We start from the raw sequence: 25,501 nt of genomic DNA on the forward strand, positions 1-25,501 counted from the left end.
GTACAGCCTCTCTACCTTGAATATTGACGTAATCAACATCCGAGGCCCATCCAGCCACTTTGGTAAAAATAAAAAATAAAATAAAAAAGGGTTCCTGGGCATCTTATTGTGCTGTAACATATGCCAGCTCTTGATCTGTACCTACCTAGACTAGACTAGAGTTTCTTGGCTCAAGCAACCGCCAAAGTCAACATAAAAAAGTGTCGCAAGCCGCAATGATCGCCGCGGGGCGATGCAGCCTGTAATCAAACGTTTAAAAATGACCCAGCTAATCAGCAGAGCAAACAAGTACCCGTAGCTTATTGTGTAAAGTCAAATGAGTAGAAATCACGTATAGATCAATATGTGTACGCGTGACGTTGCGCTTGGCCTTCCACGAATCAAACATCTTGGCATGGTGGCTTGGAAGTTTATACTGTCAACGTCATCTAGAGCCACAATCAGTGTCGTTCTGGTTAGAGATGCAGGCCTTCAATGTCATTTATCCTAGCGAGTCAACCTGTTGCAATGCGATATAGACGTATCGGGGCCTAGATATCGTCCTCAGTCAATGCTGAGAGTCAGGCCTCTATTCCGCTAGAATCATCTGCAATCAATTCACATTTCTTAGGTATCTATCTAGCACCAAACCCCATGATTTTGTCTTCACTCAAGCTTCCACGTCGTCCCTGTGTTGTCAAACCATTCTTCAATAGCTGTTGTGGCCTCTTTGTACTCGACCATGACTGTTTCCTTGGGCGTGAATGGTGGAGGTTTGTCCCAGGCATGCTTCTCGTCCTCGACAACACGTGTGCTGATTCGGCGCCCGCGGGATCGTACTCTTTCCGCAAAGGCCTGTCCCTCCAATAGCAGCATGTCGTGCTCGCACATGCACAGGTGTACCGGTGGCAGGCGATCTATCATCTCGTCTGTCATGAGACCAGGTGAGAGGCGCGGATCACCACGTTCAGTCCTTGGTCTGGGAGGATATATGTACGACGCATCAAACAGGTCAGTCATGCCCTTGGGAAGAGTCATTTCTGGCTTTCCACATGTCTTTCGCTTCTGGGGCCTAGTCATAGTCCAATCCAAGAGCGGGTAAAACAAGACTATACCGGAGATATCGGGAACAGGTAGCTTAAACTTGTATCCCCACCGATTAGGGTCCTGGAGAATGTTCCAGCTGGCAAGCGCAAGTGTGCCTCCGGCCGAGAAACCCGACAGCACGACCTTGTTTGTGTCGATGCGGAATTCTTCGGCACGTGCGACGATCTGGAGAATAGAGTCGGCGGAGTCCTCCACCGGCGTGGGGAAGGGATAGCCCGGAGCCAGGCGGTAGCTAACGGAGAAGACGACGGCATTGAGAGCCGTGGCAACGGAGCCAGCCCAGCGAGCATCGTCAGTGCCCTGTCCGAGGATGAACCCCCCACCGTGAAAGTTGATGACCGCAGGGATCTTGCCGGTGGGTTTGCTGGAAGAGGTGGTGGGAGGAAGATAAACATCGACCCTGATCTTCTCGTTACCGCTCCACTCCGAGAGGGTAGAGTCTAGCCAGATGACTCTATTCGCAGCCGGTGGGACGGGAGCGGACAGGTTCTGCAGGCCGAAGGCCAAAGCGGCCCCCGAGCGTAAGGCAACAGCGTTAGCCGTCAAGCGCCATCGCGCGATATTTTCGAGTGGATTGTCGTACTCGTCGTCGGAAGCGCCGGCTATGCTACTGGCGATGCTGCTGGCGACGCTATCGGCCTTGCTCGCGGCCTTGCTGTCAGCCTTTCGTTCTTTCCTACTGGCTCTACTGTCTTTGGAGACGTTGGAAATGTTGGAAATGGTGCGAGTAAGCTTGCTTTGCAGCATCGGGAACGCGGACTGCGCGGAGCGCGTGCGGGAGTCAGGAGGTGTAAACTAGTGGGTATTGGTAAGGCTGGCAGGCAACGAGGGGCGATCGGACATTCAAACGGACATTGGATCAAATGTCTCAAGGTTAGGTTGCAAGCGGTGAGAGGGTCAAGTAAACAGTGATGTGCCGGGTGTATCGGAACAGGTTCGATTGATAATAGGTTGAGAAGGATGGTACTGAGGGACGGAAGAGATGGGGGATGGGAGAGGATGTGACAAATCAAGTGTGCGGAAGGAATCTTCGGGATGCGTCGTCGAGCAAAGACTGGAAAGGTTGAAAGGCACGGCAAAGAAGTTCCGCTGGCGGGAAGCTAAGGATTCCGGGCGGGTGGGAGGAAAAGCATCAGGTGTCGTTGACGTTTAGGGAGGGTTTTCTTGGCAGTGGTGCCTTGCCTTGCTTGGCTTGGTGTCTCTGATGCAATGTAGATGTGGCCGGTGTGGCTCAGGTGAAGATCGATAGGTAGCTGTGGCTGAGTTTGACGTCGTAGTGATGAAGTATCTTGATGGCACGAGATGAACATCAGGGTAGTGTCATTGTACGCGTGTTAGGATAGTGAAGAGACATGCAAACCTGAGACGAAAGCAAACAATCACATAGCAATAACATTAGCCGAGGCGGCAGCAGGCTGGTGTGCAACTCCAAGGCAGGGGAAGGGAGGCATCGAGATGGGATGTCATAATGAGAATGGCACCACCAAAGAATGAGTCAAGGTAGGTAGGTGGAGTTCAGTCAATCGCAGTTGCAGTAAGGTGAGGTCAAGGTGAGGTTGCCGTCTGAGGTGAAACTGAGAAGGAGGGAATGAATGAGGTGGCTCGTGAGGCGGCGACTTCCCACCAGGGAGGTCGTGCCGAGGGAATTTGACGTCATTTCTGGTCCCGTTTTGGGCCATTTTGGTACGGTGTGGGGCCGTCGTTTCCGGGATGCCGGAACCAACTCACCATGGGCTCTACAGCAGACTTTAGAGTACGGGGTATCACTGTAATGTTTGTCTTGTTTCCAGACGATACCAGAAGCCTAACCAATGGAACCATCTTTTAGACAATTTCTACATCCTGGTCCGGCACTGTTCCCATGAGTCGATGCCACGATGGTGACCCCGACTCCACCCTTGTACGCGGGAAGGAGCGGACCTGCTTCTGGGACGATCCCCGGAGCAAACCGTCCACGAATGGCCACGATATTGGAGGGGTGTGTCAGCCACGCAGAATCTCGGAGCCGATGTCCGTGACCTTGCCGGCTTCCATTCCTAACCAAATATTCCTTTCCTTTCCCCAAGCTCCCTTCCTTGCTATGCCTTTAATTCAAAGCAGTGACAATTCCAGAGTTACCAGGCGAGGTACATCCAACATGTACGTATCGTTTTGCCCCACAGCGAATGACGTCCCGCTGACACCACACGGCCGAAGCTTCCTCGAGGAAACAGAGGAAACTTTGACGGGGATTGGAGCTTCAAGGGAAGAGACGGGACGATTGCACGGGTCCACGCTCTTGCTCAACCTCGACCTACGACCGGTCTAGGATCGCTCTTGTCCGATACGATGCGATGCGATCGATGGTCTGGCACCTGCACCTTCACCTGCACACATGCACTTGCAGCGTCAGGCGTCTTGTTTTCGGCAAACTTTTCTAGTCTTTTCTTCTGCTCGTGGACCCTCGTGCCCATCGTAGTCTACTTTTCTCGTTCGTCCGTCTGTGTACACCAAGTGGAGGACAGCTACGAAGGCAAGCACGCAAAGTACCAAGTGGTACTCGAGACAACAGCTACTTGGCGAGTATAGAGTACAGGCTCAAGATACCCCGGTTCTCTTTTTCTCATGACCATTTCCTGACGTTCCTTTCTTCCCCTGCCTGCTAGCCCAGACGCAATGTCACTTAGTCTGCATCATCCACGCCCTGCCAGGATGCCGTGTAAGCGTCTTGGGTCACCTAATGCGCGGTCGGTCCTTACCTTCAGAGCCAAGCCGAGTCGTAGGGCAGCTCCACGCATCCCATGAGGCTCGGCCTTCCTGCCCACTGCCTCTGCCAAGGTACCGGGTACACGTCGCCCAAAGTCTATCAAGTACACATGAGAAGTAACCTCGTGCCCATGCGGAGCTTGAACGCTCGACGGCCGCGATGAACCATGACGGATCCCGACTTTTGTATCATTGCCCATCTTTTTTTTTCCCTTCGGTCCCGTAGTCTAGTCCCGGTCGAGTTCACGCCCTCGCAAGCCTCCGCCCTTCCGCTGCCCGCTGCCCGCCTGCGTTGTCTTATACCTTGCTTCCCGCACCCAGATATCCTGGCATCTCCTTCCTGTCCCCAGTATTTGAAGCTATTCTAGACCCAACGAATCTACTTGTTTTGACTAGGACAAATCGTAAGACTTGTTCTTGCGTATCCTCGCACCTGCAAGCAAGCTAGTCGCACATAAAAGCCACCTCATCTAAACTTCACCTCGAGGACAACAAAACAAACACCATGACGGAACACGAACTTCCACGGCGTTCGTCGAGCACGCTCTCCCGCATAGCTCAGAGGTTCTCATTCTCCACCAAGACGTCACCCTCTCCGACACCGACCCAGACTAGAACGACTCTCTTTGAAAAGACCCGAGCCTCGAGCTCCAATAGTCAATCAAGCAAGTCCAGCAAATCCAGCACCGAGCGAAGCCCAGTACGAAGCGGCGAGCTTAGGCGCCAGCAACGGGGGGAGAAGCTTCTTCGCCAAGAGGAAGAGAAGCGTGAACTTGAAGAACGTCGTCGAATCGAACATGAACAGGCCCGCAGTGCTGAGGACGAAGAGACTCGGGCACGCTATGGCGATGGTGACGAAGGAGACTACCCGACTGAACTCACAACCATCGGCGAGGCAGTCAAGCTGGATATCGACACCAAAGTGACCTTCCGGGCGAGGATCCACACCCAGCGGAATATCTCGAAACACCTCGACTTCATTCTCTTCCGCGATCAGACCGATACGATCCAAGGCGTATTGGCACACACGACGCCCAACATGGTAAAATGGGTTCAGAGGCTGCACCCCGAATCCATTGTTCAGGTATCTGGCACATTGAAGAAGCCCGTACAGGAAGTCAAGTCTGCGCATCACCACCATGTTGAGGTAGACGTCTACTCCATCCATCTTCTAAACCCAGCCAAGGCACCTCCTTTCACCAATTACCAACCACCAGAGAGCATGAACTTCAGACTAAACAACCGTATTCTCGACTTGAGACATCCAAGCAACCAAGCACTGTTCCGTGTACGAGCCATGATCACACGCAAGTTCCGAGAAACACTAGACAACAGCGGCTTCATAGAAATCCAAACCCCTAAGCTACAGCCAGCAGCCACCGAGAGCGGTGCCGAGGTGTTCAAGCTGAACTACTTTGGGAGACGCGCATTCTTGGCACAAAGCCCTCAGTTGGCAAAGCAAATGGCCATCTCTGCCGACTTTGGCAAGGTGTATGAAGTAAGTGAATTCATACAGGTCCTGAAACTGACATACACTTACACACTCAGGTTGGTCCCGTTTTCCGTGCGGAAAACTCCAACACACACCGCCATCTGACCGAATACACCGGGCTCGACATCGAGATGAAGATCCACAAGCATTATCACGAGCTCATCAGAGTCATTGATCAAGTACTCAAGAACATCTTCACAGCCGTTCAGGCGATGCCCGAACTAAAGATCATCCGTGAGCGGTTCCCGAGCGAAGACCTGGTCTGGTTGGACGAGACCCCCATCGTCCCGTTTCCCGAAGGATTGCAGATGCTCCGTGATGACGGCCGCGATGTGGCCGAGGAAGACCTTTCCACACCGGATGAGATCCGACTGGGTGAACTGGTTAAGCAGAAGTACGGAACCGACTACTATATCCTGGACAAGTTCCCTGCGAATGCTCGCCCATTCTACACACATAAGGCAGACGACCCGTTCTGGACCAACTCCTTCGACATTTTCATTCGAGGGCAAGAAATTTGCACCGGAGGCCAACGTATCAACGATCCCACGGAGCTGCGCAAGAACATGGCCGATAAGGGTATTTCAGAAGAGGAAATGGCCGAGTATCTGCAAGCTTTTGACCTTGGTGCACCCCCGCACGGTGGTGCCGGTCTTGGTCTGGATCGTGTTGTGTTCCTTCTCCTGAACCTAGGAGATGTACGATACGGCACTCTCTTTTACCGCGACCCGAAGTCGTTGCCCCAGCGGTCGTTCACTCTGCCTCACCCAAATGCCGACACCACCAAGGCCTGGGCAGGCAAAGAGATGCCACGGCTGGAAGAACTCATCGCCAACTACGGCGATGCCAGCAACACTTCGTGGCTTGATGAACGATTCGAACTCTGGCGGCACAGCAGTGGTGCCGCGGTCGGCTACGTCAAGCGAGGCAAGTTTGCCATGATCACTGGAGACCCTCTCTGCGATCGTGGTCAATACGAGGAAGTGATCCCAGCTTTTATTGACTTTGTCAAAGATGAGCTAAAGTTGACACCCGTATGGATGTTGGTCTCCAACAAAGTTCATGAAATCCTGGGACGCCGCATCGGCTGGCGAACCATGAGCTGCACCGTAGAGCAGCGGGCTGATGCCGATCAGCATACTACGCCTGACGGCCGCGCCGCTCGCCGCGTCAAGAAGGAGGGCATCAAGGTCCGCGAACTCAAGCCTGATGAAGACTTCATGCGGCGCGCCAATCTATCTATCGAGGCATGGAAGGAGAAGCGCAAGGGGAAGACGCAGGTGCATCTCACGGAGATCCGTCCCTGGATCGACCAGGCTCACCGCCGCTACTTTGCCGCCGAAAAGGACGGCAAGGTCCTGTGCATGGTCGTGCTTGCGCAGCTGGCACCTCGATACGGATGGCAGGTCAAGTGGGCGCTCGACTTCCCCGACGCCCCCAATGGCACGATTGAAGTTCTCGTCGAACATGCTCTCTCGGCCATCTCAGGCCCTGTCACTTTTGGCGCCGGCGTCAGCGAAAAGTTCATCCCGGGTGAGCACCTGCACGGCGTCAGGGCCAAGTTCCTCAGCAAGACCTACGCCGGCATCGTCAAGAGTCTGGGTCTCGGCAAGAAGGCCGAATTCAGGGACAAGTTTGGAGTTTTGGGCGAGCAGGTCTATCTCTGCTACCCGCGCCGCGGCGTAAGTCTCTTTGATCTCAAGCAGGTCGTCAAATTCTTCATGGACGAAGATGAGGCCAAGGTTTCAGCCAGTTGAGATGGTGAACGACAGCGGGAGTGGGAAGCATGGAGTTGGTCTCGCGACATTACATGCATGGCGTTTGGCTTTGTTCTCTTTTGCTGCATTACCATTACGATACCTTTGCGTTTGCGCCGTTTTTGGACTCTTCCATTATTCTGTTCAAAATCGTTTTTCGATACCAGCGCAGACTCGCATTCAATGCTTCTCGCATGTCAATGCACGCGTTCGGAAACGGTTCTTACTTCATAGCACTATCTGTATATCCCCATGGCATTATCCCGTAGCAGAAGAACCCACAGACATATTCATACCTCTAAAACGATTTCCTGTGAGATTTGCATAAAAAGTATAACTCCGACCTCGGAGGGTCCGGAAACGTTGAGAAAAGGATGCATGTTCCGAGGTTGAGCGTTGGTCACTATGCAGTGTGGCGTTCCTTTCATCCGTCTCACATGCTGCATTACATCGCATCTATTATCCCACCGGCCGGCAAAGTGTGTTGCGTAGGTGTGGGAGGCAAAATGAGGGAAGTTGAACACCAATTTACTACTTTTGGTAAATACCGTATTGAGCAAAACGTCTCGCCTACCATGGGGGAACACGGGGGTGTCTCTCCAGGGGGAGGGGGGCTTCTGGGATCCGTCTCAGTTCTTCCAATCCGAAGGCGAGACAAACGCAACTCGAACGACAGTATAAACAAAAGGTCACGAATTTTTTTTTGAAAGCGGCAATCGTAGTTCATGAGTTCATGATTGTTGTCATAGCAGTACAATTGGGATATCGTACACACATCTTCTCCCCGCCGCTATTCGTCATCCGTAGGCAGGACCGTCTCGTAAAGAAATACCGGAGCGCGAAACCTCTCCCAAAAAGGATTGCAGACCAAATTCCAGACGTGACCAAGATAAGAAAAACGTGACTAGCTAGCTAGATGCCCCGAAAACTCCTGGGAATCAGTTTATCCTGGGCCCATTACTCTCTCTCTCTCTCTCTCTCCACCTGCCAAACTGCGGGCTAAAAGACTGGCGAAATTGCTAAAACAATAGATTCTGATAAGAGGGGTTGGGAATCTCAATGAGTGACTGATTCATGCTGTGACTCCCGTTCGGGAAGATAAGGCCTGCATGACATAGAGCCGGCATGAGGGTGTCGGTGTCTAATTCAAAGACGGGGGATTGAGGTTCCTCAGCGCGTCCAAGGACGACATGGCAACTTCCTTCTCGAGCTTATCCCAGCACTCGGGGTGTCCAAGGGCCGAGATCCAGTAGTTGCCCTGGAGATCTTTTCCGAGGATGGTGAACACATTGCGAGAGAGGATGCTGCGCGTCCGGGCCAGAGAGTGGTGATAAGCGATCTTACCGGGTGGAGGGCGGTTGAGTACTTCCGCAATGGTAGCATTGGCGCTGTTCTTTTCTGGGTCGCTGCTAGTAGTGTGTCCGTTGGTTTGGATGTCACCGTTGACTATGACCGGTTCGGAGATGCGCGGCATCACAGCAGGGGAAAAGTCGATGCAGTCAAAGAACTTGCATCGCGCCCAATTGGTAAAAATGATGAGCATGCTGTTCGGATCTCCATAGATGGGTTGGGAACTGCACCGACCTCCGGCACGGAGACGGCGCATGAAAGCCATGATCTGAGAAGGCGTGGTCTGAGTCTGAATATCGTGACGAAAGCAGCGAGCGACGTATCCGAGGGGGGCTTTGAGGACTTCGGCAGAGCTAAGGAGGGTCCAAGTTCCGAGGGCAAAGTTTTGGACATACAGCTTTCCGGGGGCGAAGACAGACTTGAGACGGCCGGTAATATCCACGGCATTGAGAACAGTAACAGGTCGGTTGGATCCACGAGCGAGGCAGACAAGGCGGGTCCACCATGCCGTGAGGACATCGCCTTCACTGACGAAAGGCGCCTCTTCGGTCCCTAGCCCTTTCTCGTCCATCGCATGCAGGTCTGCCATGGCGCGGGCACGGAGGCTGGCGACAAAATCGGCAGGCAGGCAGAGAACCTTGGACTCGATTTCCGGGCGGCGGTACATATCCCAAAGGAAACGCAAGCTGAATCTGAAGTGACGGAAACCCTTGAGCTGTCTCTGATCAAGCAAGTATGCCTCTTTTTCAGGATCACTATCAACGCCGACGTCTTCGAGAATGTCCTTATGAGCACCGTGGATAACAGGAACTTCTGCCTCGTGACCGGCCAGGACTTGCGACCAGGCCTGCACCAAGGCTTGCATACCTGCGGCGCCGAACATAACATGTGAGAAGAGTAGGCCGACGAGGGTTGCATCGTTGAAGGAAACGACGTGGAGGGCGATCTGGGGTTCATCGGAGCACATGAGGTCTTCGAGCGTCTTGGGGGCATCTTGACGGGCGCCGAGGTTGTAGAAGTTGATGACACCAGGCTGGATGGACGGGGTAGAGGTGGTAGTTGGGAGGTGCTTGGCAACGTTGTGTTCCTTGATGCTGAAGTCGTGCACGTCGTGCGAAAAGCGAATGGCAGGACGGGCAGGTGTAAACTGCTTCGGGACATGGAGCTCAAGTTGATTATCGGGCTGAATTGTTTTTCGCGTTAGCAAGCCTCCTTTCGGGTGTGAAGTTCAAATGTTCGAGGTGCATTTTCTTCAACCCAAGGCGCCACTTACTCTCATCCTCATGCGACCACCAAATTTCCTCCAGTCTCCAATCTCGATCAACCGAGAAAGAGAAGTGTTGAGCTTCTCTGCGTCGAGGACATCGTCAAACCGAAGCGTCCAGTTTAGAAGCATCTCACGAAAAGGCTTCGTATCGTCAAAGAAGTGAACCGGGTAGACATCGTCCGTGGCCACCGTTGGCAGCTGGGTACGCTTGGGCTTGCGGCCGACAAAAGAGCGCATATAATCCATGATTCTTATAGAAGGATGAAGATGTGAGCGGTGTCGTTGTTGGCTGCCAAGAGCTCTGACAAGACTTCCAGCCGCAGACCAAGACAAGACCAGGGAAAGGAGAATTAATCCAAACGTTGAACAGAAATCCAAATGACTGGCGTCACAAGCCTACGAGCCGAGTTGTAGGACGCCGGCTTATATGGCATAACAGATGCCATCCGTCTTGACCGGAATTTTGGGCCCAAGTCCATGGCAGCTTCCAAGGCGTCTCTGCGTCTGTACGGAGGTTTCCCGTAGGTTTGAAGCAGGGTCTGAGCAGACCGTTGGTCAAATGGTTCATTGCGTTGTGCAGATGCTGCAGCACCGAGAAACAGGCTTTGTCGAGAGAGTGTGTGCGTTTCGTACAGAAGCCGAGCGAGATCGTGCCCCCTTGAAGTATAACACTTGCAGCCGTTCCACCTTCAAGGCTGGGCTATGTTGACTGCCCCATCCGTTCTCTGCTTGGCGGGGAGAACAAAGCTAGCGAAACTGTTGGCCTTAGCCTCTGAGCTTGTTATAATCTTGCATTTTGATGGGGATCCCTGTCTGTGGTTTGCAGGTTTGCATCGCGTGTTACGAGATAGGTTGACAAACGTGAACCAACCCCGGAAAGTAAGGTAAACCGTTATGGAGAGAGACTTTGTTATCGCGGGCGGAGGATGAATGCTCAGGGTGGAGCATAGTAGCACGGAGCCGGCCGGAGTTGGCTATCGATGCATCCCGCATAGTTCCCCGCAGTTGGAATTAAAGGTAGATGGATTGCTTACCACCCCAATAAAAAGTAAAAGGCACGCCGCGGACATCCTTTTCTTGCGAGGTGCCTTTTGAACCGACGAAACTCTGAAGTGACAGCCGCACAAGAGACAAGATGACAGGCCAGCCATACAACCTCTGGGTGGGAGGCCAGGAGAAGCCGGGTCATGCAGAGCAGTTCGTGACCTTTTCTTCCTTTTCTTCCCCCTTCGAAGCTTCCCAGTACCCCGCGCGAGGGGCTGCAGGGCGCTTATCTGTGCTTGGGCTCATGCTCATGCTCATGCTCACATGTGTATGCTGATGCTCGACTCTCACACGCCAACAGGATCCCGGTCGAAGACCCCGCGACAGGTGAGATCTTTGCCAAGTAAGTTCTCAGCCCTCAGCCTCAACTCCGATGCCCTTCCGCAATTATTTCCCACACGGGTGAGACTGACTGGCGTCCGAATGCGTGCAGCTGTCACGCAGCGTCCCTGGAAGACGTTGAAGAAACGATTCGTCTGGCGCACGAAACCTTCAAGGCCGGAACGTGGTCTAGGGCACCTCGTCATGTTCGCGCCGATGTTCTCGACAAAACGGCTGAGCTGCTCACCGCAGAGCTGCCCTCACTGATTCCTCTCGAGGTGCGCCAGACCGGACGCGCGATACGCGAGATGCGCGCCCAGGTGCCCACGTTGGTCAAGTGGTTTAAATACTATGCCGCCTTGCTGCGCACCGAAGAGCGTGCTGTACTGCCAACCGTTGGCAAGCTGCACAACTGGATCGACCGTGTACCACTGGGCGTCGTGGTGCAGATCACGCCTTTCAACCACCCGCTCCTGATTGCTGTTAAGAAGATAGCGCCCGCCCTTGCAGCGGGAAACAGCGTTGTGGTGAAGCCGAGCGAGCTGACACCGCTCACTACGCTTTTGTTGGGCAAGATCCTGCAGAGAGCTGGTGTGCCTGACGGAGTGTTCCACGTGCTTCCTGGGTACGGCGCAACCACTGGCAAGGCCCTCGTCGAACATCGGCTTGTTCGCAAAGTCGACGTCACTGGCGGAACCGTGGCTGGGAGAGCAATTGGTTCAATTGTCGGCGGCAATCTGGCGCGATACACGGCGGAACTGGGAGGCAAAGCGCCACTGATCGTCTTTGATCAGGCCGACGTGGATGTTGCAGTCAATGGCATCGCATTCGGGTCCTTCATTGCTAGCGGACAAACATGCGTCGCCAGCACCAGAATTCTCGTCCAGGAAGGGATCATGCAGGCAGTGTTGGAGAAACTCAGAGCCAAGGCCGAATCCATCGTCCGGCGGATGGGCTCACCGAGCAATCAGGAATCCATGATGGGCCCGCTGGTGTCGGCGAAGCAATTGTCAAACGTAGAGGCGCTTGTGAATGAAGCGCTCGCTGCAGAGGGCGCAGCCTTCACTGGTGGCCGTCGCATGTCTGGAACCAGTAGCCTGGATGGCATCGACTTCGCCAAGGGATACTACTTTGAACCGACGATTCTGGTGTCTCGTGCCGAGGGCGACATCCTCAAGTCGCGCATCTGGCGGGAGGAAGCGTTTGGGCCGGTGATTGTGGTGGCGCCGTTCAAGACGGAATCAGAGGCCATCGCACTCGCCAACGACAGTGAATTCGGGTTAGGAGCGGGCATCTGGACGCGGGACGTGGCGCAAGCGTTTCGAGTGTCTGAAGAAATCGATGCAGGCATCGTGTGGGTGAATACGCACCATCGAAACGATCCCAGCAGTCCGTGGGGTGGCGCAACGAGCGCGAGCGGTGTTGGCAGCGAGAACGGTAATGATGCATACCAGGCCTACACGACAACCAAGAGCACAATCATAAGCTATGCGAGCCCAGAGGAGGCGCTGGCGGCAGACGACTGGTTCCGCGAGGGCGCCGGTGACGTGCGATACGGATAGACGGACCCTCGATAGGTAGACCCTCAATAGAAGAACTGTCGCCCACGGATCAATTGACAATTGGCCAATGCCTGCTATTGAGTTGCGAATAAGAGAATGAGTGAGTGAGAAGATGAGAGAGACGATGTTCCTCTCATGTTCGGGGATGAATTGCTCGTTTCAGCGAACGAGAACCCGTCAGTGCGTGGTCGCTGGCCATATTCCCGCGGGATGCAGGCCGAAAAATCCGTCATTTGCGTCTCGGACCGCAGGTGCAAGCGAATTGTTGGAACGAGTCAACAAAGAAGATGATCTGGCTCGGATGGAACCCATTATGAGGTGATTAGGAACAAAAACATGCAAGAGGAAACTTAGTTAATTGAGTGCTGAGATATTGTCAGAAACGACAAAAGAAATGAGGTCCATCCAGGATTCGAACCTGGGCCTACGGAAGGTTCTGAAAATCAGAATCCGACGTCCTAACCAACTAGACTAATAGACCTGTTGCTGAATATTCTATGGGGCTGAGTCGACCTTCAAGCATGACGCAGTTTGCCGTGGTGGTGCTATCGTATTGCAACTGGCTGATTTGGGCTCCATTCCGATGTTGCTACTTTGCCTCTCCAGGACACCATCCATTGTGCGGCTCAAAGTTGCGGAAGAGACGGATGAGCACCGAGATGAGGTAATCGTTGATTGGGTGTATTGGATGGAACCGAGTTTGACGCAAGGTGTCCAAAGTTTCCCATGCAAAAGTCTGAAGGTTGATGGGATCTTCCATGCCGTTACCCGTGCCGCTACCCACGGCCAGAAGGCATTGTACCCAAACGGGGCGGTCGCAAAGAGTGATTGGCTCGTCTTCTTGGTTTCGACATTGGCAAGCTTCGTCAACGGCTGTCCAAGTGTTGGTTCTGTCGCCGTTTCTGTCTCGTCGTAGCTAATCTTTTTCATTCTGGAATGTCTGATGCTCGTCCGGCTGGATCCTAGGTTGAGGTAGATGGGAAAAGAGGAAAGGAAAGCGGCCCGTAGTCTCCTTCTCCTTCTCCTTGTCTTAGGTAAGGCAGTTTCTCTGCACTTATTCCGTACTTTCCTACCCGACCTCACTTAGATGCTCCGTTCTTGCCTCGATAGTTAGACCCATCCGCATGACATCATCTGAACGCCATCCACTCAACTGCCGCCCGCACCATCACTAACAGCAGGAAGGTGTGGACCAGAGCTTATTCAGGAAAAGGAAAGAACCCATATCAGACCATTCGGAAGGGAAGGAACCTTACATTCTCACCTTCTTTTTTCACTTCAATTGGGCGAGAACGGCTTGCTTCCTGTCGCGAACTCTGTTTCCCCGAACTGTGCCCCATCGAGACATCCCTCGTAGCCGCATTGGCATCAGCATCGACGTCGTGTTCAACGCTTCTACCACCTGCTTTACACCTCCTCACACCTTACCTGGCCTCAACTCTCATCTTGCTCAAAGCAAGGAGCACCTTGGAGTCAGCCCTGCTTTCAGCATTGAAAACCATTGCTCCAAGCTTCCGTTCACGTCGCCGACGGCCGGCCGAGTCTCTCAGACTTTTCACTTTCCAGTCTCAACCAGCATTGAATCAATCTCAAGCCAAACATGTCGCGTCCGAAACAGCACATCGTCTTTCTAACGGGACCTACGGGAACGGGAAAGACGACGATAGCAAAGTACTTGACAAATTCATTACAAATGACCTTTATCGAAGGCGACGACGTCTGTGCCCCTCCTGCCCCAGATGAACTGGTAACTCTACGTATGCCAACAAACGCATTGACACTGACACACATTCCCGCCCTCGTCCACAGTACCACCCAAAAGAAAATGTAGAAAAGATGCACAGAGGCGAAGCTCTCACCGACGACGACCGCTGGGGCTGGCTTGACGTCCTCCGCGACGAGGCCCTCAAGGAACTAGAGCGGGACCACCAGGGTGTCATCGTCACCTGCTCCGCTCTCAAGCGCGCCTACCGTGACGTCCTGCGCGACGCCTCGCACCCGGAAAAGGATATCTTTGTCCACTTTGTCACGCTGCACGCGCCCGAAGAGGTTCTTTTCGATCGTGTCAAGAACCGGCACGGTCACTTTGCCGGGTCCAACTTGGTGCACAGCCAATTCCAGAGCCTGGACCCACCGCAGGCAGACGAGCCCGATGTCGTTGGTGTCGATGTGCGGCCGCCTGTGGATGAAGTGAAGAGTGATGCATTGCAGAAATTGAAGGGCTTGCTGAGTAGGTGAAGAACATGGCAAGCAAAATAACATGAACCGCGCAGTCACTGGGGAATGCTGAGTTATATAGATATAGTACTTGGAAAGCCATTTGCCTTGATACCTGGCTGATCTCTTCCCGTAAATACATTTCGGAAAGGGTTGGGAAAGACTCGCGAATAGCTCGAATCCTATTTTCACTCCGTTTCCAAGCATAGGAATCCCCTACTAGGCCCAACAAAGCCTTTAAACATATAGCTTACTATGTGAAGCAGAAATCGCAATGCTCAGTCTAGTCAGAGTAGCTCATGACCTCAGCCTAGACATCAACGTTAGCAAATCCACTCCATTTTCCCCATATCAACACTGGAAACCTACTAGGTTCATCGCTCTCATCGCTCGCAAGTTCGACCATGAGAGTCAGAGAGGACTCAGGAGTCGTGAGCTCAAATGAGGCATTGAAGCCAGCCTACAAGGGCGTATTCAATATCCCAGTAAATCTCTCCTCCTTCACCTCCTGTCTCTCCTGGGACTCCCGCTCAGAAATACGCGGCAGACGATAGAACTGCGTTCCAGGCGGAACCGCAAGGCCATCGAAATGCACAGGAGGCGGCTGCCTAGGAGCCACGGGCTCGTCATACTCCCGCTCCCGCACCGGAATATGATGGCCGTGATACACCAGCCCCGGCGGCGAAGACGCATCCCCCACGGCGCGGTACTCATTCCCGTGGACGACGGAGACGAAGGCAGCGGTGTTACTCCCCGACTCAGAAGGGCGTGCACCTAAAAGATATCGTCGCAACGGGAACCGGGCTTCTTGCTCGCGAAAGTACTCTTCCCCGTGCGCTGGCGTATACCGCAGCGTAACGTCGTGCGGGAATAGAGTCCGCTCGTCGATGCGGCGACGGGCCCAGGGGGGACCAAAGTTGTAGTCGACTTCGCGGAGAATATCACCCACTCGCTGTGGCGGGACGGGGGAGTCCCATTCAAAGATGGGGGCTGGGCCGTGAGTGAGGCGAGGGAGGTGGACTCCGTCGCTTGTGAGGGCGTCCTCGGGTCTGCGCTGCGATGCTGATGTCGCTTCTGGGAAGAAGAGGGTCCTGGGACCTGGTGCTTCGTGGTGGTTCTGGGCCGGTTGGGCTACTTCCGCCGGCGGAGATTGATGTCGTGCGACGGGGACGATATGTCCTTCGTCAGATTCAGTCTCTTCTTCCTCGAATTCGTTTTCCACCGGTCTAGGCGGGTAATACGGCAAGGGGCCTTCTTGACGGGGGAAATATGGTCGTGGTTGGGAGTATATGACCTCCTCCTCGGGAGCGGGATGCTGACGGTAATGGTCCATTATCTCTAGAAGAACAGGTGACTGTCCTTGTGATATTCACAGTTGAACAAGAAAGATAGAGGTAAGGACAAATCAGGAGAAGGATAGATAAGTGATCTCTAACTTGCCATCAATCCAACTGGCTTGACGACGGTATATTCAGTAAACCCCACGCCTTTCTCCGATATGGTGAAGACAGGAAAGGAAGCGCTTGGCAACAACTGTCGTCAGACTTTTCAAGGAGGATTAGAGTTAGCGGTCCAGTTTGTGTCCACGACCTCAATGGTTCTTGAACGTGTTTCTCCGGTCCCACAAGATCGTGAAGGTCAAATTGTTGAAGTCCCACAGATGAGGCCAGCCCAGCCACAGCTTGGCCGGCCATGATGCCAAAGTCCTAGAAATTTGCGGCTCAGAACACTGCACATTTATGGAGAGAGCTCCCATCCAGGTTGACTACTTACCTTGGTCAATTCTACGATGTCTTCGTTCTAGCAAGGTGTTTTAGTTGAAAGCCATCAATCCGGGTTTGAACTTTCAAGGCATAAGGAAACCCAATCATTTCATCCGTGCCGTCCCGTCTCAGAGTGAAAAGCAAAGTCCTAGATATATGGATGAATCCAAGAGGGCTCAAAAGCTCGACGACAGAATCTTTTGGGGTTCTCTACTCTGATCCGCTTTACCAGGCCAAAATGAATAAACATGGAGTAGTGTACGCCTATAGAAATACCATCTACCACAAGAGAAAACCTCCCCCAACTTCGCTGTGAAAGGACATAGGATTATGTCATGATTCGTAAACTTAGAAAAGGGATTGGAAGTAACAACTAAATCTATTTCATCAACACCAATCCACTTTCTCCAAGTAACGGGGAAGGACAAATCATGCTCCCCCAGCGTGACAGTCCCCGTTTATACCGGCCCCTCGACACCAGAAGAGTACGAAACGAAGAACACCTCCTATCAAGGTAGTGAGGTATGAAACCCTTTGAGGGATCAAGAGAGCCTCCCGCCACTAGACGGGACACTTCACGATTATAGGGACAGATTTCCTGTCATTCTCTAGTAAAATGGAAACTTTTCTACCAAAAAGTTAGATGACCTCTCAATCTCAGTACCTACACATGACGTACCTACATGTGACTCCCCCTCGCTTATTTGTAGCCGTAGTTGTGTGACCAAGGTTATGTAAGTGGCGGGCAGCGGTGTAACGTTATCCAACATGAAGACATGCAAGAAGCCGACATCCGCCAAAACTCTTTCATTATACATGAGCACGAAATAGAAGAGAACCGAACAAGAAAGGGTGTAGTCAAAGTGTAGTGTAGTCAAAGTGGTATTATTAGTAGAGCGATCTATAAGCAAGCCTGACTCCCAATGCCAATACGCCCCTGTCCCTTTTCATTATACATAATTACATACATACACGCCCGCCTTCCGAAACATATGCACAGATGGAAGAAGCAGGCAAAGCTGACCGATCGTGATGGCGATACGTTTACAGCATCATGGCAGCAAACAAAGCTGCGATACCGGCAACGAAGAAGCTGCTCTGCAAAGCGGAAGCAGCAGCGGGCGACGGAGCGCTTATCTGAGCGGGAGTGCCGCCAGTTGTGGAGGGGAGAGTCGTCTGAGCGTTGACAGATCCGGTGGGCGATCCAGAGCTTGAGACCAGTCTCGTCAGGGTCGACGAAGTGCCGTTAGCATAAGTGGTCGTGGTGTTGGCGGCGACAGTCAAGGACGGAACCGGGGCGCTGGTGGTCGAGGTCTCGACGACGGTGGTGGTGTTCTTAGCACTCTGTGTCGGGACGTCGGACTGCTGGGCCTTGTTGTTGCCGCTCTTGTCGCTGGACTTGTCAGCCTTGGGACTGCCAACATTGCTGGCATCACCAACGCTGCCAGAGCTGACGCTCTTCTCACCAGCACCGACGATCTGGATGCTCTGCCACTTTCCGTCAGAGCCCTTGGAGTACTCGTACTGCTTGGCACCAGCCTTGTCACCTCCGGCGTAGTCCCAGACCTTAAGGGAGCGGTAGTGACCGGCAAAAGGAGCCTGACTCCACTCGGCAAGACCACCAGCCCAGTCGATGGTGCCCTGAGCAGTGCCCTTTCCGCCGACCCAGGTACCGAGCTTGAGCTGCATGGGAGTTTGCGGGTAGTTGCCCTCGGCGGGGGTGGCGGTGCGGTAGACCTTTCCATCAATGGAGAAGACGATGGACTCCTTGGTCCACTCAATGGTGTAAGTGTGGAAGCTGGTCATGGGGTTGAATGGAACCTCGTAGTAGCGACCGCGGGTGTAGTCGTTGACACCGAGGGCGTAAAAGTTGGTCTGAACATGGGTCTGGTCGGCGCCGACAAACTCCCAATCGATCTCGTCGAGGGCGTCGGACTGCAGGACAATACTAGTGACGATGCCGCGACCGGGGGCGGCCTGCAGTTCGACTTCGACCTTGCCGAAGAAGAGGTAATTCTTTGAGGTGAGGGTCGGGGCGTTGTTCTCCTCGAAGATGGTCATCTCGCAACCCGTGTCGGCGGAGAATGACAGGACTTTGGGGTTGTACTTGATGCCGCCGTCGACAATGAAGAAGGACTCCAGGTCATTCATGTTCTTGGCGGTGCGGAAATCATAGCTGGCTTCGCCGCCAAAAGCGGTGTTGGCAGGGCAGGCTGAGTGACGATGTTAGCATTGTCAAATGAGGTGGAAACACACAACTTGATGTAATTGGATTGGGTGTTGGGGAAGATGACTTACTGTCGCCCTTGACGGGGTTGCAGGCGGAGAAGGTCTGGGCAGAAGCCAGGCCGGCAGCAGCCAGAGTCAAGGCTGCGTAACGCATCATCTTGGGCTGTGGTGATGAAGGAGTGGTAAGGTGGGCGAGGGTGAGGATGAGGCTGTGAGTGATTATCGTTGAGTCCGAACTTGCAGCAGAAAAGGAGCGGGAACAAGGGTAGATATCGACGTTGACATGTAGGTTAACACAAGACGAGTAAACAACCACGGACGGTGATCCGAGGAGGAAGTCCCAAATATAGAAATTAAGGAAAGGCTAGAGGATGGAAGAAAGGAACTAGCGCACTAGGCAGGTGGGAGGCCAAGGAACACAGAAAACAGGTGAAAGGACGGCAACGGACGCTGTGTCTCTAAGTTTAGGTCGAAGCCGCCGCTTGGGAAGCAGTAAACGAGAGGCTGGCGAATTCTGGGCGACCGAAAGTGAATAAAGTGAATCACGAATGTACCTAATGTACCTTACCTACCTTACCTTAGTAGCGTGGGGCATGAACACGAGCAGAGATGAAAACAGGCGGCAACGGTGAAGCCGGGCATCGGGGAGAGAAACATCTACCTCATTGGAAAGAGTAAGACCACCAGTGGCCTCAGTATTACGGTACATCCAAGACATAGAGAGGATGGCTGTGTCTCTTTTCTGCTGCATTAGGGGCAGTAAGCGTGAGATGACACGAAGAATCGCTGCAAATCGATGGTGGTCTTCCTGCCTTAGTCTGCTTCCATTTCTGGGCGCCTTCCTCTTCGCTTGAACGAATCCACGCTTGCCAAGCGCACCTTCTTCACCTATTGGCTATTGGCAGGAAGGAGGGCAGCGGATGGGAGGCTGGGCAACTAACTCCCCAGTGATGAAATGAGACGCTAATGCAGGGTCCAAGTATTCTTTCTGCCAGATTATGAGAAGAGATACATGCAGTAGTGTGCACCCTTACCTTCTCCCCAGCCGTCTGGTTTGGCTTCAGGGACCCTCAGTGGCTGCCGCAAGCGGGGACTTTTACATCGATTACCTCAGCTTCCTCCCTCTTTGCACCTTGCACCTCCCTCAGTAAGTCAGTCGGTCTTGTCGGTCTTGCCCTTGGCCTCACTTCATAGTGTGGGTACATACCTCGTTCTTGCCCTTCAGCTCGTGTCCGGTCGCGCCGTTGCTGCCACGCCAAACCCTCTGCATCCAGGTGGTTCCTTCCCCATCTCGTGTTTGAATCGTCAGATTGGCGCCGTTTCCGTCTCACACAACTCTCGTCATGTTGTTTCCTCTTCAGCTCAACTCTAAAGTCTCCCAACCTCTTCATTCCTCGCAAACCACATCACCACTTCGTCTCCTGACAGATTCGTCCTGCCAGGGGCGCACTCATGACGCCGTTGCCACTCGACTGCAGACGTCCTTTCCCCCCCTGGCAACCTTCACAATGTCCCATTCCCAGCCCTCGGCCGGCATCTTCCACTGTCAACAATGTCTTACGCCTAAACCGACATGAAGTCTGAAGATGATCTTTACCCACGCCCACAGTCTCGGCAATCATAGACGCAATGTCGTTTAATTTCCTTTGGACTAGCCACAGTTGCAAGCGGCCACACAGCATCGTGCCCAGCCCTACATCTCAGGGGGAATTGCGACCAATCTACGCCAGTCGAGGCGCCAAGATGGTTGGCCGTCTCGTGTCTTGGGAATAGGATGCGTCCGTTCGAGCTGCACTACAATTACCTTCCGCAGGTGCCGTTCATATCAAGTGAGTAAAACAACCACCGATTGCATCAAAGCTCCATCGGATGCCTCACTTGGCTTCTCTGGTCCGTCCTTTTTCATTGTTTTTAATCTGCTTTTTGCATTTCTTTGGGGGGTTCCGTCCTAGCGGGACTTAGACTTCTTTTGACTAACATGTAATGAGTAGACTGCATCTTTCGTCCCCCTTTGCACGGCCTCAGAAAGAAGACATCCTGCAACAATGGATTTGTCCCTTCGCCCCTTGCATCAATCTGCATCAAATCCATCATAAGTCGTCTCGTAATTGGTGCCAAGCGAACCTGTCCCTCGACCATCCGCCAGCACATCTTCTGTGTCTTCGTATATCCATGTCCTCCCGACGGTCTCGAATCAATGTGGCCCCCCCTTGGGAAGAAATTTTGTAATGGTAAGAAGTGAAAAATTGTATAGACAAAACACCCAATCGTGCCCCAGTCGCTGACGATCATCGGATCCGAAACATAAAGACCGGAACACGACACGCTAAAGAATTCCAATCCCTCGTGTCAACGTTACCCAAAACTCGAATCGCTTAGCAGGTGTTGAGCATGGAAGTGAGAGCAGTCTTCTCGGCGGAGGTGACGGTGAGGGCCCAGTAGCTCTTGACGGCAACCCAGGAGCGGGCGTAGACGCAGTAGAAGCTGGCCAGAGGGGGCTTCCACGAGTCGGGGCTCTTGTCGCTCTTGGACTGGTTGACCTCATCGGTGACAGCCCACAGCTGGGGGCGGGTGAGATCGTTGGCAAACGACTCACGCTTGGCAGTGGTCCACGATGCGGCACCAGACTGTCGTCCCATGTTAGTATGCACCTTTAATTCTAAAGTCGCGCACAGAGCAGACTTACGATCCAGGCGTTCTTCAAGGGGACCATGTGGTCAATGTCGACATCGCTAGCGGCGGTCCAGGTGGCACCATCGTAAGGGCTCTTCCAGGTACCGCTGGTCGCAGAGCAGGCAGAGTTAACGACGACGTTGGTGCCATCGCGTTGGAGCACAGTCTCGCGGGTGTTGCACGTGCCGGAGATGGTGTCCCAGGTGGGGAACAGGTCACGGTCGTAGGTGCCGGTGTTGGTCCAGGCGGCAACGGTCAGAGCAGCGAGCTGGGTCTTGGCCGAGGCGGCGGTGGGGATGCCAGGCTGTATGCAAACTGTCAGAAACGGCTTCTGCAACGGGCCAGCGACGGAGGGTTCGGACTTACGGGAGTGGGCATCGGCAGGGGCGCAGCGACCGGGTTCGGGGCCGGGACGGGAGAGGCGACGGCCGCGCCGGCGAGCATGAACAAAGCAGCGTTGACCTTCATGGTGACGGTAGCGAAGAGCGGATGGATGAGACCAGGTGAGAAGACTGGGATGGAGGCTGGAGTTATGGTGAACGGGTGGCTTGGCACTGACGATGAGGCAGAAACAAGTCCTCTAAAGCGGGAGATCTGCCGTGGTTTATATCCTCAGTCGACGTCCTTCCTGTTTATCTCGTTTGTCGTCAAAAGGACTCCCTCGTCGGCGGGTCGCGAGAGTTCCCAAGACTGCGTTTCCCTCGCTTGTACAACGTCGAACCCCACCTTCATGTCGTTTGCAGCTCCGTCGAGCCAGTCACCACGCCGTCCGACCCCACGATTGTCTACCTGATGTCTTAATCTCCAGCCCGACCCTCCAGGAACCCGCCGACGATGCGGCATTGAGTCGCTGAAACGGCGCGCTGTTCTGAAAAGGGGCACTTTGTCCGGCCACAGTACGACCCAAAGCGACCGTCTCATAGGGCTTCGCAGGGGGGACCACAGGGTTCCGTGGACGAGCTGACAGCTCCGTGTGCCTTTATCTCTCGTGTTATTGGCGGGGTAATCTAAACAATGTTCAACTTCCCTGGTCTCTGAGTGCCGATGCACGGCGCGCTACGGCTCCCGCTCTCTCGTCAACCTTAAGCTCTGGTCCGTCTCAAGTTTCCCAACCTTAACGCCAAGCTCACGAGAGTCGAGAACCAGCCACTCACGTCTCCCGGCACCGGCACGTTATCTTATCGGTCCCTGTCAATCACCTGCGAAAAGCGACATGGCTCGTCTGCGGATTCCCGGTCTTTCTGTCAATCTGTCTTCCATCTTGGTCTTGTCCGCTGCACGTCAACCCCTCCATGTCCCGGCTCCTTCAACAATAGCGCACGGGGTCTTTCACGAACCTTCCTGTTTGGGGGCCAGCTGCCGATGATGCGTGGTCAAGAGGAAGCCCGCGACCCTGCGCTTCGGAGTGACGGTCGTGATAGCAACCTCTCAGGGTCTCGAGAATCGAAACGAGGCAACCCACGGGCTGCAGGCTCATAGACTTGCAGCACACAAACAACGAAGCCTAATGTCTCACGCCAGACGAATAGAGGCAGGTCGACGGGAGAGTAGATCCGGATCACCACTCGACACCGCAACGCCGCAAACCTGGAGAAGCCATCTCGACCGCTGGTTGGACTACATTTACGACAGCCAAGCAGGCCTGCGCAAGTGCTGATAGCGATCGTCATCCCAAAGCGGTGTACAACATGGGCTCGGATTCGCTGCTTGGCCATCAAACATAGTTTCCGCCATACCTCGAAGTAGATGTGCCCGTCCCCATAGGCTGGCACGAGCTAGCTATCCCATTACTCGTGCGAGGCGGACCTCCCCAGCATGGCAAGACGCAAAAGCCCACATCCCGACCTCCGATCGGACCTTGCATCTGATTAAGCTTAAGCGGCACCAAGTTACAACTTCACACACGCGCCACTCTTTTATCATGGAGAATATCTCGGCCGACTGCTATTCCCGCCTAGCCTCCATGTCTTATCGACAAACTGACAGTTTGACCGTCTCTCAGAAGTCAAACCGGCCTTCGCCCATACCTGTACATCCGGCCTTTCCGCCAAACCAGGCACTCTGTCGCCGTAACTTGGATATCAGTCAAGATTCAGGACAGCCTCAAGCCTCGGCAGCGATAAGGAAAGATTACAGGGGAGGGAGATATCCCGCACAACGTAATAAGCTTGACCAAACGAAGAAGGACCACTCACCCCGACACATCCTGCCGAGCACATGCCCAGCAACTCGGAGCCGCAACCAGTAGCTCCTCCACACGTTCCCGTTGCGCAGCTGCCTACAACCCCGGGCCCCATGTTGGCGAAGCCTGGCCCAGCGGGATACATGGGATTCGTTGTGACGGCGGCCAAGACCGATGCCCAAGGACCGTCCACAGCGACATCTTTACCCCAGAATGACGTCTTATCTTCACCGCGAGGCCCCATGCGCTTCCCTGAGTCCGCCTTGAATGTCTCGCTTGCCCTCTTGCGCGCCTTTGAATGCGTTTCTTCTAGTCTGTTCCTATACTCGAGGCGTAAGGGACGTGTTGCTGTTCGCTGCGCTGTTGTCTCGTTGGTGTGCACAGCCGGATGAGATGAGACATGCGCAGACTCGGCGGCTGGCGGCATGGGCACCTTGTTGACCTTGGAGGCTGCATGCCATGCTTCGAGAACTAAGGTACATGTACGCTCAGCAGGGGTTTGGTAAGGAAGTATGGCTGGATCTAAAAGTAACACAGGCACACATGGGGGCGAGGGGAAGTGTAGTGGTTGCAAGATGCCTTACGCTTTTCCTCCTTGCCTATTCCGAACATCTTCATCGTGGGCAAGGCCATCACCCTGACGGCTATAGATAACGCATCTGCAGTCAGTAATCACGGCCAAGATTGTTGTTGCTGACAACATCGGAGTGCGCCGAGCAGCGAGGACATGCGATATCATGACTTCGGGCTCTGGCTGGCCATGCGACGGATCAAGATGATGGTGCTCTGGGGTGGTACTGATAGGAACACTCACTTTCGCAGTACCAGCACTTGCATTCCGAGTAGATCTCGCCGTAGTTATCCTGGTACGTCTTACTTGTCCACTCAAAGGCCGTGCTCAGCTTATCCTCATCGACTTTGTCGTTGTGGTCTACAAACGCTCCCGTCTTTGCGAGTGTGAAGTTGAAGTAGGACTGAGGAGTTAGCTGGTGCGTGTGCCACGCCAGGTCGACGTCAAGTGTCGGGACGGCGACTTTATCCTCTGTGGACGAGGCAATGGCGATAATCTCAATGAAGCGGGCGTACTTGTTCAAAAGTTTCGCCATGATGTCCTGCGCTGTGGGGAAGTGCAACCAGTTGAGCTGTCAAGATCAGCCAATAAGCCAGCTCACGATGTGAAAGGAGAGAGCCCTCACCTTGCACATCTTTTCGGTGAACGTCGCCTGGCGCATCACACATCCCACGAGGTCAATAGAAAAAGGCGATGAGTTCTCCCAGTACCGCGACATCATCTTCCTTGTCTGCCGCCTCGCATCTAGACTCAGACGGCAGTCCGTCATCTTTTCATAGCCTGGCCGGCTCATCACCTCACGCAGGTTCTTGGAATCTGCATATTTACCGGTGAAGTTCACTTCCATGGCATCTCGGATGGCCATCATACCCGGCGGGACTTGGCTCTCGGGCTTGAACATGTCGAGGATAATGGGAAGGAGTCCGCGACGAGCGAGGCGCGCGGGGAACAGACGGTCTGAACATTCAACTGATGTGTCGCCTGAGCCGTACTGTAAAGGTTCCGGTAGGCCTGTGTTGAGGTCGAGGATTGTTCCCGGAACCGCGTGATTGGAACTCATCGAAGCTTGGATGTCGTTGCGGAACTTACCTGCGCGAAGAGATTCGTGGGTTATTGTGAGTGCGCATGAGGGGCATGCATGGGCTAGGCGCCCGTCGGCGAGGCCCTGGCCTACGATGTCGGATTGGCTTTGCAAGTCTCGTTAGGTCTCTGACTTCATGATGGTGGCATGCTGAATCTTAG

The 25,501-nt window shown here is 53.8% G+C and overlaps 9 protein-coding genes and 1 non-coding gene across 10 annotated transcripts; 3 read left to right on the forward strand and 7 right to left on the reverse strand.

The window, feature by feature from the left end:
* Positions 1–645: 645 nt before the first annotated feature.
* BDP55DRAFT_633604 (Alpha/Beta hydrolase protein) lies at positions 646–1,833 on the reverse strand (the record flags this gene model as incomplete). Its single annotated transcript, XM_060572582.1, has 1 exon — positions 646–1,833. The coding sequence occupies one exon, from the start codon at positions 1,831–1,833 to the stop codon at positions 646–648; it is 1,188 nt and encodes a 395-aa protein (XP_060428006.1).
* Positions 1,834–4,336: 2,503 nt separating this feature from the next.
* BDP55DRAFT_555281 (aspartyl-tRNA synthetase) lies at positions 4,337–7,080 on the forward strand (the record flags this gene model as incomplete). The annotated part of the gene is made up of 2 exons (XM_060569475.1): positions 4,337–5,329; positions 5,380–7,080. The coding sequence occupies 2 exons, from the start codon at positions 4,337–4,339 to the stop codon at positions 7,078–7,080; spliced, it is 2,694 nt and encodes an 897-aa protein (XP_060428007.1).
* Positions 7,081–8,221: 1,141 nt separating this feature from the next.
* On the reverse strand, positions 8,222–9,943 carry BDP55DRAFT_633606 (uncharacterized protein; the record flags this gene model as incomplete). The annotated part of the gene is made up of 2 exons (XM_060572583.1): positions 8,222–9,613; positions 9,704–9,943. 2 exons carry the CDS (start codon positions 9,941–9,943, stop codon positions 8,222–8,224), a joined length of 1,632 nt encoding a protein of 543 aa, XP_060428008.1.
* Positions 9,944–11,061: 1,118 nt separating this feature from the next.
* BDP55DRAFT_668778 (aldehyde dehydrogenase) lies at positions 11,062–13,097 on the forward strand. Its single transcript, XM_060575251.1, has one exon. The coding sequence runs from the start codon at positions 11,371–11,373 to the stop codon at positions 12,622–12,624; it is 1,254 nt and encodes a 417-aa protein (XP_060428009.1). The 5' UTR covers positions 11,062–11,370; the 3' UTR covers positions 12,625–13,097.
* On the reverse strand, positions 13,022–13,105 carry BDP55DRAFT_t212. The gene has a single exon. It is a non-coding gene; the product is annotated as a tRNA-Gln (tRNA).
* Positions 13,106–14,224: 1,119 nt separating this feature from the next.
* On the forward strand, positions 14,225–14,862 carry BDP55DRAFT_555351 (shikimate kinase; the record flags this gene model as incomplete). Its single annotated transcript, XM_060569481.1, has 2 exons — positions 14,225–14,341; positions 14,434–14,862. 2 exons carry the CDS (start codon positions 14,225–14,227, stop codon positions 14,860–14,862), a joined length of 546 nt encoding a protein of 181 aa, XP_060428010.1.
* Positions 14,863–15,108: 246 nt separating this feature from the next.
* On the reverse strand, positions 15,109–16,551 carry BDP55DRAFT_196118 (uncharacterized protein). Its single transcript, XM_060565914.1, has one exon. It carries the CDS (start codon positions 16,172–16,174, stop codon positions 15,302–15,304), a length of 873 nt encoding a protein of 290 aa, XP_060428011.1. The 5' UTR covers positions 16,175–16,551; the 3' UTR covers positions 15,109–15,301.
* Positions 16,552–17,648: 1,097 nt separating this feature from the next.
* BDP55DRAFT_555260 (concanavalin A-like lectin/glucanase domain-containing protein) lies at positions 17,649–18,990 on the reverse strand (the record flags this gene model as incomplete). Its single annotated transcript, XM_060569473.1, has 2 exons — positions 17,649–18,817; positions 18,903–18,990. The coding sequence occupies 2 exons, from the start codon at positions 18,988–18,990 to the stop codon at positions 17,649–17,651; spliced, it is 1,257 nt and encodes a 418-aa protein (XP_060428012.1).
* Positions 18,991–21,208: 2,218 nt separating this feature from the next.
* Positions 21,209–21,974, reverse strand: BDP55DRAFT_555485 (uncharacterized protein; the record flags this gene model as incomplete). Its single annotated transcript, XM_060569497.1, has 3 exons — positions 21,209–21,460; positions 21,520–21,810; positions 21,873–21,974. The coding sequence occupies 3 exons, from the start codon at positions 21,972–21,974 to the stop codon at positions 21,209–21,211; spliced, it is 645 nt and encodes a 214-aa protein (XP_060428013.1).
* Positions 21,975–23,504: 1,530 nt separating this feature from the next.
* Positions 23,505–25,319, reverse strand: BDP55DRAFT_555385 (uncharacterized protein; the record flags this gene model as incomplete). The annotated part of the gene is made up of 5 exons (XM_060569488.1): positions 23,505–23,567; positions 23,702–24,159; positions 24,222–24,332; positions 24,503–24,830; positions 24,885–25,319. The coding sequence occupies 5 exons, from the start codon at positions 25,317–25,319 to the stop codon at positions 23,505–23,507; spliced, it is 1,395 nt and encodes a 464-aa protein (XP_060428014.1).
* Between the last annotated feature and the right edge of the window lie 182 nt (positions 25,320–25,501).

This window comes from Colletotrichum godetiae (genome assembly GCF_030913485.1).
Source record: "Colletotrichum godetiae strain CBS 193.32 chromosome Unknown BDP55scaffold_28, whole genome shotgun sequence".
Lineage (NCBI taxonomy): Eukaryota > Fungi > Ascomycota > Sordariomycetes > Glomerellales > Glomerellaceae > Colletotrichum > Colletotrichum godetiae.